Source organism: Urocampus carinirostris, chromosome 8, assembly GCF_059441175.1.
Source record: "Urocampus carinirostris isolate Australia breed hairy pipefish chromosome 8, RoL_Ucar_1.0, whole genome shotgun sequence".
NCBI lineage: Eukaryota > Metazoa > Chordata > Actinopteri > Syngnathiformes > Syngnathidae > Urocampus > Urocampus carinirostris.
Genome location: NC_142356.1, coordinates 19,264,881 through 19,286,214, shown reverse-complemented (window position 1 = coordinate 19,286,214; position 21,334 = coordinate 19,264,881). Strand labels below are relative to the sequence as shown.

The 21,334-nt window shown below is 38.1% G+C and overlaps 1 protein-coding gene across 1 annotated transcript in view; it reads right to left on the bottom strand.

Moving 5' to 3' along the window:
- Window positions 1-21,334, bottom strand: part of tbck (TBC1 domain containing kinase) — a 37,478-nt gene that overhangs the window by 13,320 nt on the left and 2,824 nt on the right. Inside the window, exons 3-22 of the mRNA XM_088341866.1 lie at window positions 21,010-21,082; window positions 20,771-20,885; window positions 20,612-20,685; window positions 19,477-19,618; window positions 19,335-19,395; window positions 19,209-19,270; window positions 18,949-19,010; window positions 17,236-17,384; window positions 16,535-16,673; window positions 16,360-16,459; window positions 16,235-16,284; window positions 14,264-14,393; window positions 14,085-14,183; window positions 13,961-14,023; window positions 11,955-12,081; window positions 9,862-9,912; window positions 9,701-9,784; window positions 7,130-7,215; window positions 5,274-5,310; window positions 1,812-1,973 (exon numbers count right to left, since the gene is read on the bottom strand). Of these exons, the coding sequence (XP_088197992.1) occupies window positions 1,812-1,973; window positions 5,274-5,310; window positions 7,130-7,215; window positions 9,701-9,784; window positions 9,862-9,912; window positions 11,955-12,081; window positions 13,961-14,023; window positions 14,085-14,183; window positions 14,264-14,393; window positions 16,235-16,284; window positions 16,360-16,459; window positions 16,535-16,673; window positions 17,236-17,384; window positions 18,949-19,010; window positions 19,209-19,270; window positions 19,335-19,395; window positions 19,477-19,618; window positions 20,612-20,685; window positions 20,771-20,885; window positions 21,010-21,082 (1,866 nt within the window). The remainder of the gene's footprint in view (window positions 1-1,811; window positions 1,974-5,273; window positions 5,311-7,129; window positions 7,216-9,700; window positions 9,785-9,861; window positions 9,913-11,954; window positions 12,082-13,960; window positions 14,024-14,084; window positions 14,184-14,263; window positions 14,394-16,234; window positions 16,285-16,359; window positions 16,460-16,534; window positions 16,674-17,235; window positions 17,385-18,948; window positions 19,011-19,208; window positions 19,271-19,334; window positions 19,396-19,476; window positions 19,619-20,611; window positions 20,686-20,770; window positions 20,886-21,009; window positions 21,083-21,334) is intronic.

The following is a 21,334-nucleotide window of genomic DNA, read 5'->3' as shown; positions in this document are numbered from 1 at the left end:
GAAAGAACTCTGATGTATCTGACAATGAATCAGTCTTTGAAGTACATTGAATAAATACATTGTAAATTTTATGTTGAAATTGAGTAAATAATTTTTATAATGGTCGTATGTATTCAACAACATTTGCCGCTTCCAATTCTTAGTTTGAGCTGAGAAGAAGTGAAAAAAAATGTTTATACCGATTTTTAATAAAAGGGGGTGTGCGTCATACACAAATAGATTAGGTAAGCACAAGATTTTGACTTTATTTTTTTATCTATTTTTTTGCTGTGCAATCTTGAACAGCTTCATACAACCAAATACGGTTTTAATATATAATATATAATATATTTCCCAATACTACTTCATGAGCAGTTTATACAAATAAAAAAATGTAATCTACTGCCACCAATTGATATGGATGAATGTTAGTTACTCTGCTGATGGATAGAAGAAGGCAAAGAAACTGGACAATGGGATTCCTTTTTGGCAAAGATAAAATTGGGCAATTTTCTGTGGCACTAGAGAAAGTCTCACATCACACAAGTTGGCCCCGGCACACTTGATGAATAACACTGGACTAGAAGATATGCTCTCCCCATTTCTTGCACAAAGCACAATAAAAAAATACTTGGGGTGTGCTTATTTGTTGACTTCTATTCTCAGGTCATTCAGGCATCGTTTCTCCTCAGCTCTACTGAAGCAGTAATAACAAGGTAAGCAGCTTTGAATGTGAGCTGGCAAAAACATTGGCTCTTCTCAAATCTTGGCAAAGGAAGCAACTGCATTTTATGACTGACATATTTTACTTTTATAAGGAAACTGCCCCTCCCTTGCCCTTATTCCTAGGCCACATGTGCATGTCAGGGAAGGGCAACCGGGTTTTTTTTCTGGGAAAGTTGCTTGATCTTGATTTTTATTTGTTCTTTTTAAAGGGTAAAGAGCAAAGCGGAGTGGCATTTGGCAAAGCAAGATGGTCACTCTATTTCAGTGATTTGCAACCGGCGTGCCGGGGCACAGTAATGTACCATGAGACCTTGTCTAGTGTTCTGCAGGAAATTTCGCATTGCAAAAAAGCTGGCCATTGTTTAGTTTCTTTATTTTTAATAATGTGATTAGCCCGGTAACTAACATTCATCTTTACCAGTAGGTGGCAGCATATTACCCTTTTCTTTCCTTTTGTATACTAATTATTTGCTTATGAATTAGAACAGTATAATTTAATAACTTATTTTGTATGTGTTTGGCTTTTTATTTGAATTGCATTTAATTCAAATTCAAGTTTTTGTTAGTAAATAAAAATACATATTTGTATATTAGATAAATAGATACATTATTCATAGGAAAAATCACACTTCGAGCAGTATCCTTGTGTTAAAAAATAAAATAATAAAATAAAAATATAGAATATAAAAAATACCCAATATAATGTTTTGCTATAGAGTATTTGAATAGTGCTACGGAAAATACGCACTGTAATATAAAATATAATATAAAATAGGGTAATATGCAAATGTGGGGGTGGGGTTAAATGTGGGCTTTTACTCCCCCGGATGGAGTTAAAGAGCCTATTATGAGTTATACAAAACCTTAGATGAAATGGTGCCTTTATAATTAAATGAAGGGACAATGAAACACAACACGTGCCGGTCAACACAAACAAGAAAAAAGGGATTGGCTTATGTTATCTTTTCTTCCTCATGTGTTGCCAAGGTATGGGATTTAAGGGACTCTTTCGGCAATACAAAAAAAGCCATTTGTCTTTCCTTTCGGCCCAGAACCTATGCAAATTTTTCAACCCATTGTGGCCCGCCTCATAAATTTATAGCCACCTGGCAGGTCAGAGAAGAGCAGGATGCACTCGTTGAAGCCGTTGGCAAGAAGACGTTCCCTGAGTTGCTGCAGAATGGCCATGCCGATGCTTAAGGGGAACGACGAGTTCCCGAGCAGCAGCGTGTCCCACAGGTGGAAGATTTTATGCAGCGGGAACACATCTGCAAAGACGGGCGCAGACACGGGAGTGGGAGAAGAACAAAAAATAATTCAAAGAGACGTAGCCGAATGCAAGACAGCAGGATCGTGACATTATATAAAAAGGCGGGATTTACATATGTGAATTATACATCGTCTAAAGCGTGCTTGTGATTGTAAAAAAGGACCAACATACAAAAAAATGCAGAGAAAACGTTGCCCGTGGGGAGTTTCCCGGTGGAGGTGGTTTTCTTTTTTATGATATACCTAAAACGGCCCTCGATTTTCTAATGATAATTTTCTCATTTGATGGTGATCGTTCTCCTGTTTGGATCCCCTGTGGGTACTCGGAGGCGTCAGGAAGCCAGTCGACGGGGATTTGTGTATATTTATGTATGTGGCGAAGACATGACCCTGAAAGTGATGCTGGGAAGGAGGACATTAGCAGTCAGTGCAAGATACTCCCTAATGCTGGACTTTGCCTCAGGGGAGGCAAGAAGGAGGTAAGAAGGTCATGGATTATGCTCCTTTCCATTACTTGTGTGTGCTTCTCATGCTGGCTGACATTGCACGGACTAAAATGACATCCGGTAACATTTGCAGAATATACCGTATTTTCCGGACTATAAGGCGCACCCAAAAAGGTCAGCAATGTAAACCTGTGCCTTATGATTCCATGCGGCTTCTACGCGGACACAATTGGAATTGAGTTACCATCAACTTTGGGAATAACACCATTATGAATAACGTTAAGGGCGTTATTTTTTCTATAACTGGGTAATCTAAAAATTTTTAGCCTTTACAACGCGGTTACCGCTACTGATGGTCAAAAGTGGTGCATTAATTAGAATAAAGCGGTTTTCCGCTCCCCCCGATGTATTTTCGGATCAAGTCAAGTCATTCAACATAGCGACTACCATATAGTTAGTTAGCGATTACTAATATAGTACAGAGTCCCCCTCGCTACTTCGTACTTCGGTTATTGCTGGGTCACTCCTTAGCGGATTTTTTATTTTGTGGTCTTGATATCAAAGTGTCGTTTATTGTCAGAGAGAGCACACAGCAAGTTCTTGCATGGGGCAGATTGTGTGTGCATGTATTGGGTGGGCGTGACAACTTGCCTGCACGACTCTGATAGGCTGTGTATGCTGTCAAACAGCCGGGGTGGTTATGCGCAGTCTACCTCTCCCAATCAAAAATAAATCGGCGCACGGCTACAGCTACAGATATCTTAAGATAGTTGTTGAGTGGATAGTATCCGATTTGCTCTTGCCGCAAACTGGGTTTGAATTCCTGTTGCATCCAATTGTATACAATGCAATATGTAGTACTTTTTTATTTGTGCAACCCTAGTCCTTCACCAATGTGATTTTAATACAATATGCTTTTATAGTTCGTTGCGCTTTGTATCTGAAAATAAACATGACAAAAACTTTTTGGGGGGTGTGCCTTGTAGTGCGGAAAATACAGTAATAATTAAAATATTTCAAACCAAAACAAATTTTATATAACTGCATGATTTTTAAGAGTCTAACACAGCTGCTCGATGGGATCGAATCATGAAAAATATTATACAAATGAATCCGTAGACTGAACAAAGGTCAGACAATTATGAGAAATAACATATGCCCGGAAGAGCCTCTAACCTTTTCAGTCTCATTCTTCGCTCCCCAAATGGAAGCAGACTCTCGGAGCCTGGGGATGCTAATTGAATTTGGCCTCTGCCACCGCACGTCCACCGTTTCAAATAGCATAATCAAAGTGGAAAGGTGGGAGATGGGAGGGGTGAATATGTTCTGTAGGGATTGTATTCAGTATTTCAAAGAACGTTGAGCATCTTCTTTTGGTGATTCACACCAGATGAAAACAGGATTTGTGTAGTTTTAAATTCCCACGACATAATCTTATCCCTGCATGCTTCATTTTTGAAGATGTAAATCGTTTTCCTTGATCATTTTAATGGTCCTTTTTCTACAGTCATCTGCTGTGTACCTGTTGGTCAGTAATATAGTGTTTCACATCCATATTTTGGATTATATTACTTTTTATATATTATTATTGTATTAGGTCCTATCTCACCACATACATTTTGATTATTATAGTGGGAAAACGGATGAAAACCCATTATAGTTATTCTAAAGGGGTTGGCTACACACAACTTTAAGAACATTCGTTTTACCATTTTTGATAGTTCAATATACTTTCATCAAGACACACACACACTCTCAGATTTGCAGGGTTTTCTTTTGCTAATCATCTACAGAACAAACTGAAATAGAACATAAAACAAAAATAAGAAAATGAACCGGCCTCCTGGGGACTCGTTGTCAAGGCAACCCGGACTGTTCCATTGGTTCACATATGAAAGAAAACAAATCTTACGCCCAGCTCTTATCAGAAAACTTAGTCACTGTGAATAATTTAATTAAAGCATAACATTTAATGCACATGTTCTGACATTGTTTTATCATTTTTCATAACATTGCAAAACGGAATGTTGACCCAACCTTGAATGCGTTACACCCGAGACACACCACAGGAAGTCGTGCTTTAGCGACCCAGAAGATTAAAGGATCCGAGAACCTAATAAAAAAGAGAACACTAACTCTTTTTTAATTGAATTGATACATAAAAACCTTCAATGCTGATATTGACTAGCATTGATAATCAAACGAAACGAGACGAAGACTCCGGTAAAAACAGGGGTTGGAGACTACGCGCTACAATAATAGCGGAACCATTGACACACACTGCTCACTCTATATGGAGTTTCTAGCTATGTACCGGGAGAGTTAACTGTGGTCTTTGTTTGCTGTATACTTTCCACCGCTAACAGTTTCACCGGATGCTAACGTTAGCATAGCTGCTAAACAGCAGCTTGCACACCCCAACGGAGCTTTATCGTCGACGGCGACTTTAATCGGGCATGTTTATGGACTGTACTCCCAAATCCATTCAATTGTGGACTGAGCAATTCGGAAAAACGCTGGACTATGTGTAATGTAAGATCAAACATTCGGTTGTGTCCGGCAACTCTGTTTGACCCTATTCTATTCTGGACGAATTATACAATGGGTTAAAGATTTGCCTTTGCTGTGTTGTAAAAGCCAAGGCAGTTACGGGATCTCTGAACCGTGAAGCGTAAAAAACCTATTCTGGTTCTACTGTTAAAGCTGCAATACCCCAATTTCATTTTCATTTGTGATTACAAGGACTGCTCTTTTAAAAGTATATCCATCACAGTCCCACCAAGGTGAGTTCAGGTCACAGTCACTCAATAAGTCCCAGTTTAGCTGCAAAAATGTAAGATGATAACTACTCACGTGTGAACATGGTCAGGAACCAAGGAATGGCATAAAGCTGTGAATGTGCAAGACAAGAGGAATAATGTTAGTGAGATGAAGCAACATTTGCTATTCACAATGTGCTGAATTGAGTATTATCAAATGGGTTTTAATCAGTGACTTAACTCTGCAGGCCCCGAAGGAACAGACAGCAAAAGCTGCTGACTGTGATTAGGAGTCACAATTAATCTCATTGTACCAATTTGTCATCCCCCATTTCTACCCCCAAGGACTCCTATGAATGCTAAATTAGAGTACAAAACACATTTTTAAGTTTGTCCGTCCTTTAATGAAGCGCCTGTGCACACATCTGCCAGGTTTATGCTTAAAGGGGAAGTGGGTGTTGTCACGGGTTATGAACATCTGGCGCTTATCTGTGCCGCTCAGTTGACAGCTAATTGGAGAGATGCGGAAAACGCAGAGTTTCACTGACTGGCCCCTCACAGATGATAAGCAGCGCCGCCGGGTGCAGACTCAATTTCATCAAGTCGGGCTGGATTGGTAAAGGAATGCACACCCCAGAGGTGGGGGACATAGCCAAATGGAAAACGACCTGAATCAAACCTCTAGGTGCACGTTATGGGTAGGCAAATTTTGGCCGCAAGATTTATTGGCAAAGAAACTGCAAGCAAACTGCAGTACATAAACTCAGATTTTTAAAATTATTTTTATTTTTATGGAACAGATGCCTTCTGCAGATCTACAGAAAACACAGATGTCTTTATTGTTTGCAAGTCCATTGCTAGAATAATTGATGTAATTGAGATCTTTGTATTTCGGGAAAGAGAAAAGCATCTCCTGAGCTGTCACAGCAATTTGTGATATAACTAACACAAAATGTTAATTTTCCAAACCGCTAGTAAAACATCTTTATTTTCACTCACATTAGTTCAACTTATTAGGCAAGCAAAGAAAACACTAGCTTTTCATTCACATTTGTATCTATTCCGCTATAAATTTGGTGTTGTGCTGGAACCTCCACACTGGAAAATGTCCAGAGACAAAATTCAGATATACGGTCTTTACAGTCTAATGCAGTGTATTTCAACCAGTGTGTCGTGAAACCTTGTCTAGTGTGCCGCTGGAATTTGCCCAATTTTATCTTTCCAAAAAAATCAGGCCATTATTCAGAATTTTGCTATCTTCAGACGAGGAACTGTAATAGTCATTCATATCAGTAGGTGGCAGTAGATTTTTATATACTAATTATCTGCTCATGAGGTAGCACAATACATTGAATAACTTATTTCAACAAAGCGGTTTAAGATCGGACTGTAAAAAATAACAACATAAATAAAGCACATCAATCTTTTTTATTTTAAGTATTGCTTTTTTCTTTTTACTAATTATCTGCTAATGAGGTAGTACAGTGAAATATTTGACATAACTTCATTTTCAAACATTTTCGACGGACGGTGTGCCTCTGAACTTTTTTATAAATAAAAGTGTACCTTGGTTCAAAGAGGCTCGGTCTAATGACTCGGATTGGAATGATATAAATCATTCCAACATACTAATGCTTAGACAGTATTTAAAAAAAAAGAAAACGTTATTTATTTTTGGGAAAAAAATTATTTTCTATGCATGTTTGGCTCGGCGTCAAAATTCAATAACCAATAATTCTTCGGAATGTTTTTTTTTTAACATAGACAAATAGATAGTTTCATTATATCAAGTGAAGCTAAAAAGAATATGATGAATCACAGACTACTTGGTGCAATGAAACAAAACAGTCACACCCTTTTGTGCTAATTTCTCATGGATTTAAAATAGAACCTTCTTAAAACAGACTGGAAATAAAGGATGCAAAAACATTGTGCTTTTTCTATTCTTACGTCAGGTATGAAACCAATGTCATTCAGATGGTTGCTGAGCTCCGGATCATGAAACGCGATCATTTGCGAGAACACGGTCAGGTACTCTGAAAAATTCCAGAAAATAAAAGTGAACACAATCATCAGCATAGAAAAAAAGTTAAAATTCTAATTTCTTCCTAACTGAAGCGGTACGATGATGTGAACGATTGTTTGTGAACTGAAACTTGAACTTTGCTCACACAGCTAGAATAATTCCGTCGTCTAAATTGCCTTGGCAAGATGAAGCAAACACATTGTGAGGGGAACTAAACACCAAAACAAATCGAAACCATAACAACAACTGATAAAGCACAAATTGTGAGGGAACTATGGGCTCAACTTCTGGGTGATTCATTAAATAGTTGGTCAAAAAAAGTTTATAAAAGGGGACTCAGGTTAGTCGGCTTAAACGGTTAGTGACCATTATTTTTATTGTCCGGATCTTGGAAATATAATTGTTCAATGTTGGCTAAAAAGAAATGCATTTCTTAAAATTATCATGGACAAACAAAAAAAAAAAAAGCTTTGAATAGAGTGACAAACATAAAGCTAACTTTTTGAAACATTTAACTGGGGAGCAGAAGTTGACTACAAAATTTCCTTGATAGTATTTTGGTATGAATCTGTTACATAACAACCTGAATTAAATACATTTCTGAAAAGTAGTGTATATATATATCTATATTTCTGGATTTTTCTTTTTAGTTTATCCCTCTCACAGTGGACATGCACCTACAATGAAAATTTCAGACCCCTCCATGATTTCTAAGTGGGAGAAATAGCAAAATAGCAGTGTGTTCAAATATATATATATATATATATATATATATATATATATGTATATATAGCATAACACAAATGATCTGTTTACTTGTGTGCATACGCAAATGTGATATTGCTCATGCGTCACCCTTATACAGGAGCTTGAAATTCTTGAACATGCTTAAATTTTAAAGGTTGTGTTTTCAAGGATTGAAAAAATACTAGTATTTTGCGTGAAGTGCGTGTAAATGATTGAAATTGTTGCCATGTTTCACAACAAGTCTGCTTAAAAATGACCCTGACACGACTCTCCTGTGGCTTCGCTTTGCCAATGCTTTTCTTCTTTCTCCTAGTGATTAACGGCAGCCTTTATTAGTTTGTATGGCATTGTACTATGACGAGTCAGTGCCTCCTAAAGAAGAACAGGTGCATGCTACATATATGCTACACATAAACAGGGCACAATGAAGAGTGAATAAGTGCAAGCATTACATAACTATTATAGACGTTTATTGTGAGCCATGCAAAAAAGAAGGTAGCATTTCCCAGTGGTTAATTGTAATGGGAAGGAATTCCTGCAACTGAAAATGTAAGCTACATAGCAGGGTTCAGTTGGCTAACCTGCATTGGCTCCCAGTTAGCCAAAGATGTGACTTCAAAGTTCTCTTAGTATTGTACAAAATCATACATGGACTTCCTCCCTCTTATCTTTCAGATCTGATCTGCCACTATGTCCCGGTCCGTGGAATGCTCTTCCCCCTGAGATTCGATCTGCAACCTCAGTGGAAATGTTTAAATCTAAACTTAAAACTCACTTCTACTCCATTGCATACGAATAACCTACTCCTCTTGTCGGTTGAAAATAGTTTGTGTAATATAGTGTAACAATCTGTGAAGCCCTTTGAGACTCTTCGTGATTTAGGGCTATACAAATAAAAATGACTTGACTTGACTTGACATATTAGTCATTTTTCCCCAACACCTATATGTGGAGAGAATTGTCTCACAAATATTTACGCATGTGTTGTTCACAACCACCACAAATATATTCGTGATTTACTCAACATCTAAAAATCTTATGTCCTTATAAATGCACATGTGAGATAAAAATATGTTTACGTTTTTGTGGATCTGCCAAATACATGATTCACCGTGGATTTCTTCTTTTAATTTTACTGGAAAAATTGGCTTTGAAAGTCCTTTTAAAGTGCTCAAATTTGGCTGTAAAAAATGTGTACGAACCCTGTATAAGGAAGGGTTCATTCGTTTGTCACTGGCCATGCAAGCGATTCATTTGGAATGCTCCAATAGGTACCAGGACACAGAAAGCAGTTCCCTGATTCGTTTGAGTGTGCTGCAACTCTTGAAGTGACGGTGAAATTCCCCAATGTATGCAAAACTCTGCTGAAATAACTAATATCAAAAACTCCCAATGCACTGTTGATGCAAAAAGTGTAACCCGAGTTTGTGAGGAGGCAATGTAGCCCAGTTTGTGGCTTTTTCATCAGTCAGGCAGGAATCGTTTTTAATGCAGTTCCATTTATTTCCGTTTTGCCGGATGATGCGCCACAGCTGTGGAAATGCATTAAGGGGGTCTTAAACTTTTCGCACTTTTGAAACAACACACGCAAATGCAATGAAGACGGAGCAGCTGGCTGCATACGGAGATCATTTGTGTTTGAGGTGTGCTGTGACAATGTTCTATTTTTCTTTTAGCCGCTAAAATCCCAGACTAAACAATCTGAACTGTTATATCATATAGAACTCAGCATTTGTCCTCATTCTCACCTTGGATGACGTGCGAGTTGTCCTTCAGGAAGAAGTTGTAGAGGTATTTTGGGATAAAAGCGGACATGCACGAGTATGCCAATGCTGTAAAAAGCACAGGTATGTAAAGGAACAAAAAACAAAAAGCCAAACTATAAAAATGACACGTTTTGGTTATTTACCTTCATTGTTAAAGTTCAAATAGAGAAACGGGGCACAAAGTGAATCCAAACCTGAAACACATAACACAGTAGAGCAAATGTGTTTCTGAAAGCCAAGTTTGACCAACAAATGCCCTAAATATTTTTTATTCAGATTAGTAAAAACACATGGACCCAAAAATGTAAATTTCTGAGAAAAAGTTTCACACAGAATAGTCTTCCAGGAAATATATTGTTCTTTCATTACTTACATTAACAGCTTTATTAATGTCTTACGATGTCTATAGAATTATCTTTGTTTTCATAGGATTACTTCTAGCATATAAACTCAATGCCTGAAAATGTGTATTTCAAACTTCAAAATGACTAAAATATAAACACAGTGTGTAAGAAAGCATCCAAGATTGTAAATTTTTATTGATGCTACTGGGACATTTGTTAGTGGGGATTAAAAAAAACAGTATTAATGCTTTTTTCCCTCCGACTTTTCTACTGTAAGGTTATTAATTTTGTGGTAGATAGTGTATAGTACTTTTCTTAAAATAGGTTTATTTTATTTAAAATTTTAAATTAAATAAACATACACAACTTTTGAAGGAATTATTAGTTTTAAATAACACTTTTTTCAATCATTTGAACAGTTTATTTTATAGCCAATGCCTTTATGGCAAAGGACTGCTACCACGTGGCTAATTATTTATTATACCTTATCACAGGCGAAAACTTAAGTTGAGGTTGGATTCATCCATCCTTTATATGCACCCCTTATCCTCACTAGGGTCACGGGGGTGGTGGAGTCCATCTCAGCTTTCTATGGGCAGTGGGCAGGGGACACCCTGAACTGGTTGCCAGCCAGTTGAAGGCCACACAGAGACAGCAAACCATTTATACGCATAGTCATACCGAGGGGAAATTTGGAGTCACCAATTAACTTGCCCGAAGTAAACTCACGTAGGCACAGGGAGAACATGCAAACTCCGCACAGGAAGGCCGGAGATTTGAACCCATGACCCCAGATCTTTGCCCCGGGCGCCCTACATTAGATTCAATTGAATTTAATTACCAGTATTGTCATGGATATCAACGTTGTGAAACATTGTATGCATCAAAATTAGACATTACATTAAACAAATGTAAGGTAATGTAAATGAAGGTACTTCCCTGCTACCAAGGCATTTCCCCTAACCTTTTCCAACCATCAACTCTGCACAACAAAAGACCCACAGTTCACTCACTACAAGTGTTCATTTGTAATCAAAAGAATAATGATTTGTATTTTTTGTCATGTTTCATGCCAGGGAATTTATTTCATGATGTGTCTGAATAAAATGTTGTCCCATTATTACTTAATCCACCAATTAGAGACCTTTATCTTAAAAAGCATCAACAAGAACTCCAACTTGTGACAGGACAGGCCTCTAGGGAGAGAGAAAAACTGCCTTTAAAAGAGAAGCGCGAATGACTCTGGCTCTCTCAGCTCACCGGCCTTTACCCCCTTTAGGACAGTGGGGACCAAGAAGGATGAAATCCACGGCCTTGTTTCTTCGGCCAGGAAACATGGTGAAACCAGCCATGTTTCCCCCTTTCCCTATCCATCCGCTGAAAGAGGCCTGATGGATTCAAGAAAAGGAAAAACTTTTTCTGTGGAGGGGGAGGTGTGCCATGTTGTCACTCCCCCTACCCCCCACCATTTTCCCCCTCGCATGCTCTGGCTGACCAAGGTATGCAAGAAAAGCAACTGCAAAATCAATAATTTGAAGCTAAAAATACAATATGTTTAGAAAATGGTTTCCTTTGTGATAAATACTAGACACAATATGAGTCTCATTTGTGTGGGAATCCGTGAGCACCACCTGCCGGCCGAATCAGTAACCAGCGAAATAGATTCTGAACCAAAAAATATAATTGAAATCCCATTCGATTTAAAAGAGAAAAATAAAAAAAAGTTGTCAGGATAAATAGGAAAAAATAATTATAAAGTATTACTTAGAAACTTGGTTAAGTTATAATAATAGTGCCATGGAGAAATAGTGCATCCTAACAGTAGTGCAATGAAAAGGAGTACATGAATTCAATTGGGTAAAACACAAATATTATTCCAGCGCTAAACTGACCCTGCCAGTAGACCAAGTCAGGATGGGAAACCACCCAGGCTTTCAAAAGACGTCTGAACTTAACGTGACCCTGTGGAGAGGACAGCAGCTCATCGTACTGGTGGCAACGTGGGATGTCCACCTCGATCTGGGGGCGAAAATAGACTCATACTTAATTATTGAAAAAACAACAACATTCCAATGGTTGTGTTGCAGAGATGATAAAGACCACTCTTTGTTTTTCTTAATAGTTGGACTTTATGTAATTTTTCCTCCTTGAATTTGGAAATCAACACATACTTTTTCTGCTCTCTAAAAAAAAACAGGACTTCCTTTTTTCAGACTACACAGATGACAGGAAAACAAATAAGCTATTTGAAAATGATAAAGGCTAGTCAAGAACTCGATTGTGATCTTGATTATTGGAAATATTAAGATCTTCTAAGACGGGAAAAAGGAAGGCTGCAGCCACATAAAGCAACTCAAAATTAGGAAACGTACACAGAACAACATATTTGGAAATCAATCAATTTTTTTGTTTACATAAATGTACACCGTCTTTCCATTTTGTGTGTACAAACATACACATACTTTATTGTATCCTGTTTTAAACTCCCATTGTAAAATGTACACTAAGGTTGCAAAGGAAATGTCATTGATATTTTATGTTAATGACATGAAGACAGTCTTGAATTTTAAATAGTAGAAATCTTATCGAAGTTTTGTGATAAAAACATGTGCATTTCTTTTTAAATTCAAACTCAACCTTTTTTGTTGGTCAAGTATTTTTCTTAGTATAAAAACAATGCATGACAATGCAAGGAGTGAACCATTTTGTTTATTTATATTTTGTTAAAAAGGAAAACTAATTTCTATTTTAAGTCAGCAAACACGCCAACCTTTGCACATTTAAAAAGCGGTAAATTTTATCATTCATTCACAAAGACTTAGAAAAAAAATCAGCTGTAGATTAAAATACTAGTCTCGAGGCGAGCTTTTTTTTTATTAAATTTGAAAAGCGTTCGATTTAAAGAAAAAAAATCGATAGGTGTTTTTATGGTGAGAAAAGTAACAGTCCAACGCATGAAGTGGGAGTGTTAACGAGTATAAAGTAAAATTATAACTTTATATTGTAAAGATTTCTACTTCAAATAGCACAACATTTTGATCATTTTATTATGTATTCTAAATTGAAATTTATTGAAAATATTTTCCCGTAATTGACAAATGAACAAAACTATTTTTGTAAAATGAAAAAAAAAAACATACCTAAAAAGAGAACAATTCCAGTAAATGATCTTTCTTTTCTCATAAAAGAGGAAAATTATTTGAACGTTTTTTTTTTCTTTTTTGTCATGTACTTTAAAGAAACAGCTTTTTAAAATTGTTGTCATTGGAGTAAGGCTATAACAGCAATTCAAGTCTACATTTGAAAAAAATTATGTTCATTTGGTACTCCTTTTCTTGTGGCTTTTTATTTAGCACAAAAAAACAACATCAACCACTACCTAACGAAAGGAAACAACAAAATATTTGCACATAAAAAAACAGCTGTACAATATAATAATCCATCCATCCATTATCTGTGCCGCTTATCCTCAGTAGGGTTGCGGGGGTGCTGGAGCCCATCCCAGCTATCTTCAGGGAGTGGACAGGGGACACCCTGGACTGGTTGCCAGCCAGTCGCTGGGCACACAGAGACAGACAACCTACTCATTCACACCTAGGGACAATTTGAATCGGCCAATTAACCCCACAAGAATGTTTTTGGAATGTGGGAGGAAACCCACGCAAGCACGGGGAGAACATGCAAACTCCACAAAGGCTGCAGTAGCTGGACTTGAACCCTGAACCTCTGCACCGTGGGGCTGTGCGCGAACCACCCAGCTGCCATGACAATACAATAACATAATACATAAAAACATGTGCCCAAAGGGAGTAGGCTAAAACCAAAGCTTTTTAAGTTCCTACCCCTAGTCAATTTTTTTCCTTGCAATCCAAAATAAAACCAAGAAAACGTATTTTACCTGTCGGTCAGTTGGAATGGGTGTGTCCTTGTCGATGCCATCATATTTAGCCTGAATGTCCCCCTGTAAAAGAAAAGCGTGCATTTAGGTGGTATTAAATTTTTTCTAAAAGAATATTTTGTACCTCAATACCCAGCAGTGCAGCCCAAGCTAGTCCACGTACAAGAGGGGGGATGTCAACCCTGGCCTCTTTATACACAAGATTCTTCTTATAGGGATAAGCCTGAGAACATTATTACATATTACGTAGAAATTGTGATTTGATCATTCCTAAGCGAAAATGTCTTTGCGTCAAGGGAAGACCTTGAGCAGCCTGTCGAAGAGGATGACGCGGATGAGCTGATATTCGGTGTCCCTCTCGCGGATGATAAGCGGTAGCGTGACCGTGGTCGACAGCTCATTGGCGCTGTTGGAGTGTGCCAGGCTGGACCGTCTGGGACGAGTAAATGAAGAGCGTGCAGGAGAAAGCATTAAGTTTTTTTTCCAGACTATATGGCAAACCCACAGTAAAAGCGATCCTTATAACCGAGTTATATACTGCAAAATATGGTGAATATGATTGGAAATGCATACAGTATTGATACGTGTGTTTTACAGTATACTGCTGTATTTGTGCAATGATTGATCAATCAAAAAAATACATTGCTGGCAATAATCGCAAAGCACTGTGTGCAACGGGAAATAAACCTAGGTCAGGGGAGTGAGAGCGCCGATACCTAACCACTTGACACTAGTGATACAGATGTTAGAGCATAGGTGTCAAACTCACGGCCTCCAGGCCAAATCCGGCCCGGCATAAAATTATACAGACGCTCCCCTGCTTACAACCATTCAACTTATGTAAAACGGTAGATACGAAAAAAATTTCGGAATGCCGAACATTGCTGTAAGTTAGATTTTGTATTGTGCACCTTCATCTGAGTAGAGGACATTACTTTAGTGCTTCTTTCCGCTGCTACCGGTGTGTGGTTGCGGTGTGAGAGATCACCCAGCATCCACCCTGAAGAAGAAATCCGGCTTCCTCTTCCTAGTTCGTGTATAAACATACTCTAGTATATGGCCCGCGGGCCGTAGTATGCCAATGTCTGTTCTATACTGTATCTCTAGCACGCTAAGAACTTTGACATTTTTATTGTTTGATATCTCGTGCATCCATTCAATATGGTTGGTGTAAAGTGTAAAGAAGAGGCGAGCTGTTTCTGTTGAAATGAAAGTGGAATAAGAAAGCTTGATGCAGTTGAGAAAATGAAAGTGGAATAAGAAAGCTTGATGCAGTTGAGAAAATGAAAGTGGAATAAGAAAAGCTTGATGTTTAAGTTAAGTTAAGTTTAAGTTACTTTTGGAAGATAAGCTTCAAGAATTAGGCGACTTGCTCCTTCGTGGTAGAAAGTAGCTGAAAAAAAGCGATCCAACCATTTTCTCAACCGCATCAAGCTTTCTTTTTCTAAAGAAACGGCTCGCCTCTTCTTTACACTTTACAACAACTATATTGAATGGACGCACGAGATATTAAACAAAAAAAAAAAATCTAAGTTCTTAGTGTGCTGGAGATAGTATAGACATAGAGCATAGAATGTTTACACACGAACTAGGAAGAGGAAGCGGATTTTTCTTATTGGGGGTGAATGCTGAGTGACCTATCACACTGCCACCACACACCGGTAGCGGCGGAAAGAAGCACTACAGTAATGTCCTGTACTAGGAAAAAGGTGCACACGATACAAAATCTAGCTTACAGCAATGTCCGGATATTTTTCGACATACCCAAAAAAGTGTTCATATCTACCGTTTTTCGTAAGTCGAATGGTCGTAAGTAGGGGAGCGTCTGTATAAGTAAACGCAATGCATTATCAGATACACCACTTGCGTTTATTTTCAGTTTTCAGGATGACTTTCTGTTTCCTCCATTCTCTAACATTCGTTGTTGGTACCGTGACTATAAATGGTGTGATACTGAGTTAAAACCCAATGCCTTTTTGTACGTCATCTGTATCACTACTGGTCTAGAGGTTAGGTTTCGGCATTGTCACCACCGCGACCCAGGTTCCATTCCTGTTACATACAATATTTAGTGATCTTGGTCAGTAACATTGTTAAAATTGATCAATCATTGTACTTTACATACCGTAAGTGTATAAAATGAGGTAATACACAAAGAAGTATGGTAGCCTTTACTGTAGTTTGAATACCATGCGCCATTTTTGAGGGGTGAGCCTTATAGTGCAGAAAATATGGTACCTAAAGTCAAATGGAGCACAAAAAAATTCCACTCACTCATCATCCAGAAGAGGGAAATATGTTTCTCCCGAGACGTCTTTCAGTCTCTGAAAAAGGACAAAATCATATCGAAAGGTAGCATCAAAATCACCTTTTTAATACACCCTAAATGTCTTGTTTACATTTCTGAGCTGGCACAAGGAAAGCGTCACCGTGGTGTCGTCAAGCAAAAAACTTCGATCCCTGCCCTGGCCGAACGTCTCTCCGTCTTCAAGTACAAAACTGCACAAAAAAAAGAAACAAGGAGGTGGTAAAAAGATTGTCAAATCATGTGGCGGCAACAAATGTTTGGTGTACTTGGGCAGCGTGCATATCGAAGGTTTGGATTGGATGATTTCCTTGTTAGTTAGCTCCTTTTCAAGGTCGCCCCCTGCGAGGCACCACAGGTGGTACACCTCATTAATGGCCCGCTCCGAGAGGTAGTCGTCGCTGTCCCCTAAAAGACGCACAGTCAAGTAAAGTTCGTTTGTGATGCCCTTTATTACAAATACAAATGAAATGATCTGCATTTATATAGCGCTTTTCAAGTCAATGACTTCCCAAAGCGCTTTACAATGTGCTCCACATTTCCCAATAGCGGCCTTGTATTGCAGCCATGTAACCTGCTTATTGGGGGTATTAGGGGTTCAGTGTCTTACCCAAGGAGACTTCGACATGTAACCCGATTCAAACTGGGATCCCTTGATCCCAAGACGAGCGCTCTACCTCCTGACTATATAATACACAATAACCCTTTAGGTTAGGTTTACAGTTCAATTTACACTCCTATTTCCAGATTTTTTTTAAAGTCAAATATTTTTGGTAGGGAGGAGGAATATTACCCAACTCTACATTAATATACCAAACTACTGCATTTTTAAATCACCACAAGGAATACAATCACCTCATCCGCACAAGTCAAGAGTTTCCAGAATCATATTAACTTAAGGAGACACCTGACCGGCATTGTTGAAGAGGACGGAAATATCAGCATGCACGAAGAGAGCATCTGGGCCAACCTTTGCAAAGGTCGCCGATGTCCTCGGGGAGCTCCAAATGGGCACAGCGTAGAGAGGACGAGAACAGACTGACGGGTTTCTGGTAGGCCGAGTAGAGGCACGACACGCCGTCAAACACGCTGTCCCGCAACAACTCGGCTGGGGTGGGCCTGGAAGGTTGCGCACACGGCATCTGTTAGCTAGTATTGGGTGGGGTTTATTATTTCCTTGGGGTAGGGAATATTTTTCATAACACTTCCTTTGAAGTTTTGTAGAATTGAAGTCTGTATCTCATATGCAGCAAATGGCTCGGATGTCTCAATCTTATTTCTCTACTTATAGGCCACATAAAAAAAAGTGGAAGCTAAAAATAACTTTGTTTTAAAACAATTTATTTATATCTAATACATTTTTTTCACGTTCTAATATCAATAAATAAAACAGTGAATCAATCAGGTTAATCCCTTACATCCTGTAAAGTTTGCCTCAAATCCCAATCCAATATGTACCCAAAGTAAATTGAATGCGTTTTTAAACTGTTTGGAAAATATGGATGATTTTGGTCTCCTTTGAAAGGTAAAGACTCTTCGGTTTTGTCCCAAAATGAAATAAGTAATGTAAGTGCTACTTAGATTGAGTAATCTGAGTTGGAATACACAGAAATAGAGGGCTTTCATTCTCGCCTGAATTTTATTTTTGCATTCAAAGCCTGCAAATGAGTGTAAAATACAAACGTGTTCTTTTGTAGCGATTAATTTCTGGTGCTGTGCGTACTTTTTTCTACTCACTGACACCCTCTTCTGGTTTGTGTCATCATTGCAGCCTCTGTCAAACTGCATGCAAGTACGTTCAATTTTTGCACGCACTTGAATAAACTCTTTTTTAATCTTTTTAGAGGTTTGGGTTAGCGTTTTGACTGTGTTTGAAACAGGCCCTTCCTTGTAGAGTAAATTCAACTATAAATGTGTCTTTTTATGTTATCAATTCAGATTCGCTGAGGGTGATGTGATCTTACATTCAACCAATAAGAACAATGTATGGTCTCATTGCACTTCTGCTGATTAAACCCGATGTCCCAAACATATCCTGCTATCTTCAGTGATTGCTTTCCTTGTTACGTTTCCTCAAGATTGCAAAACAGCATCCGGCCATTTGTGCTTGAGATTAAATGAGCTGGGTTACAGATATATCCTGAGAGAAGCTAGTTTCCTTTTAAGTCATATCCTTTTTTGCACACTGTGTAAAGGTAACAATTTTTTATTGTGTTTAAACTCATGTCTTCAATGATTGATATTCTAGTCATATCGTGCTTCACACTCTCATGCCTTGAACTCCATAAAAAGGCGGAACAAACAGTGACTAACACACATTTGGCCGGTGTCCTTCTTGCAAGAAGAAAAAAAAGTGTCACTCCGATCTGAACTCAGACTTCTGTCTTTATTTCACATGTGGGTGGACTGAACCAAAAGAAGAGAGGTTTAGATCCCACACCCTTTCTTACTTTAACAATTTTCATGCTACACTAACAAAAAACTGCGATAAGAGTATAAAGTCACTCTCCATGGTCCCCCCCACCCTAATACCCCTTTCCTCCTTATTTTTGTTTTAATCTGCATATTTCATATTCAAAGTTCCATATTTCAAACATTTAGCATTCATGCAGGTAGGGGAGAAAATGTACCCATCCCTAAACAATGTTCAAAAACAGTCTTGGGAAGACAGAAAATAACCTACCGCTTGGAAGGATGGAAGGTCAAGCATGTCCTAAGCAACTTCATGACGTTGTCAGGAAGTTCCTGTCAAAATATATTTTACAGCCCATCTAAACTTTGAATAAAAACAGAATGCTAAGAAATCAAAACTTTAGAACTGGACCAAAAGGGGGAAAGGGGTCACATAATAAAGAAAAGAAACTCAAAATACTAATTACCTCTTGTTCCAGCATTTTTATTTCAACATATTCTACGCTTAAATCCAGCTGATTTGAAGACTACCTTTATTTTGTCCAAGCAGCCGTGCTCTTCAGCGAGGACTATCACAATGTCATCCATGCAGCCTGGAAAAGGTACTTATACATTACAAAAAATGCTCGCCTCCATTTCCAAATAAGACAAGCTTACCCAAAGTTAGAATGAACTTCAATCTCTCACTTATGTCAAGGTTATGCAGCAGTCGCCTTCCCTGATCCGTGCAAAAACAACCAAAAGAGGCGTTGAGGTAACAAAACTGGCTTGATTGTGATTTTGGGTAAAACATTCTTACAGAACAAAGTTCAAACAGAAGAATGCCAAGTGACCACACATCAGATTTGGGTCCCGATGGATGCGGGGCTTCATTGTGAGAAGGGTCACTGGGGTTAAAGCAGCCCTGCGCGATCACCTCGGGAGCAAGGTATGATGGGTACCTGTCATTAGATAGATAGATAGATAGATACTTTATTCATCCCTACAGGGAAATTCACACGTTATTGAGTTTTTTTGCCATGATTAATGACAAAATAACCAAATAGTCTAGAATTAAATGATGCTAACGGTATATGTAGTGACAAAATGGATTTAACTGAACTGTCTTAAAATGGCAGTGGTTTATTCAGCTTGATTCAGTTTTTACTTTTAGACACCTGCAAAGGAGATCGCATAGGATTTCAGAGTTATTTATTATTTGGACTATTATGAGCTGTTTAAATCACCGTCACAATTGGCCAATTATGTTGCCTTTCTTTGATTTGCACATTTTTTGGGCAGATCTGCTTTTTGTAACGTAGGGGATTTTAATAAAAGGAGGACATTGAGAACAGATTGGAATTTTGCATCTTGAGGATTTTTGTGCAGCCATCTCCTGTTCTCCTTGCAAGTTAAAAATGTATTGATGTCTTGGATGATCAGTTTGTAAACTTAAAAAAATAGAGTTCAGAATTTGCTGCATGAGTATTTCCCAGAAAAGATTGTTTTCCTACACATCATCAGTATCAGACCTCGTTCCTCTTTGCAAATTGCGAAACAACGTCACATGAATTTAGTTGTCTTAACATATTGGAACATAACGAAGAATTTCTGCATTAGAATCCCTTTTTAATTCTTCCCTGAAGGTGCTGCTTGCATGTTTTTTTCCGCAAACTCAGAAAAGAACTCTCCCATATGCAGAAAATGTGTTGGCATAGTACAGTATATAGTATTTAAGTCACTATACATCAGTCAGGTGAAGTGCTATAGTTCTTGACTGCCATCGTGTGGCTTATATTCGCAACTACAATTGCAATGTCATTCATTCAAAACTACTGCATTCTACATTTGCGTCTTCTATCGCTGCTCTGATGCAGACATTTCTCAGATTCTCTATCTTGATAAAAAGGTCAACGTTTTTTCTGTCATGGCAAATAAGTAAAAAGGCTTCTCACCCAATCGGAAAGTCCACATCCGCACCATGATCGGTCATGTGATAGAGGCCAAATTTTGCAAGCTTGACATTTCCCTGCAGAAATCAACAAAACAAAACATGTTTTATTAACATCAGCACACAATATAAGTAACTTATGTTTTAGTAAGCGATATTCTACCTTGCTATCCAGGAGTACATTGTGCACACTGAGGGCCCTGTGCACCATACCATGTTTGTTCATAAAGGCCAAGCCTTCCAGGATCTCATAGGCGATCTGCAGAACTCGCTCTGGGCTGAACGCAAACATTTATGAAATACCGAACAAGGTAAAAAAAATATGTCGAACACTCAAAACTAGAATCATTCCATACATATGAATTTCTTGTTATGATTATGGGATATAAACAAACTTCCAACCTGACTTTGTCCCCTTGTTTTTGGAAATCATTCAGACTTCTTTCATGATGTTCAGCAACAACGATGAGACGTTCTGCAAAAGAGAAGATGCTACTGAAAAATTTAGAACAGTGGTTCTCAACCTCTCTTTAGTGACATCCTCTTTGGGAATTTTTTTTTCAGCCAAATATCCCTAACCAATAGATTTTTGTAGTTGTTGGGATAAATATATATATACTGTATATATTAAAAAATAATTGATTTGATTTAATATTTATAACCTGTGAGGTATTGAATATTTGACATAAACTGATTTAAAATGAAAAACTGCAAAAAGTCCAGGTAG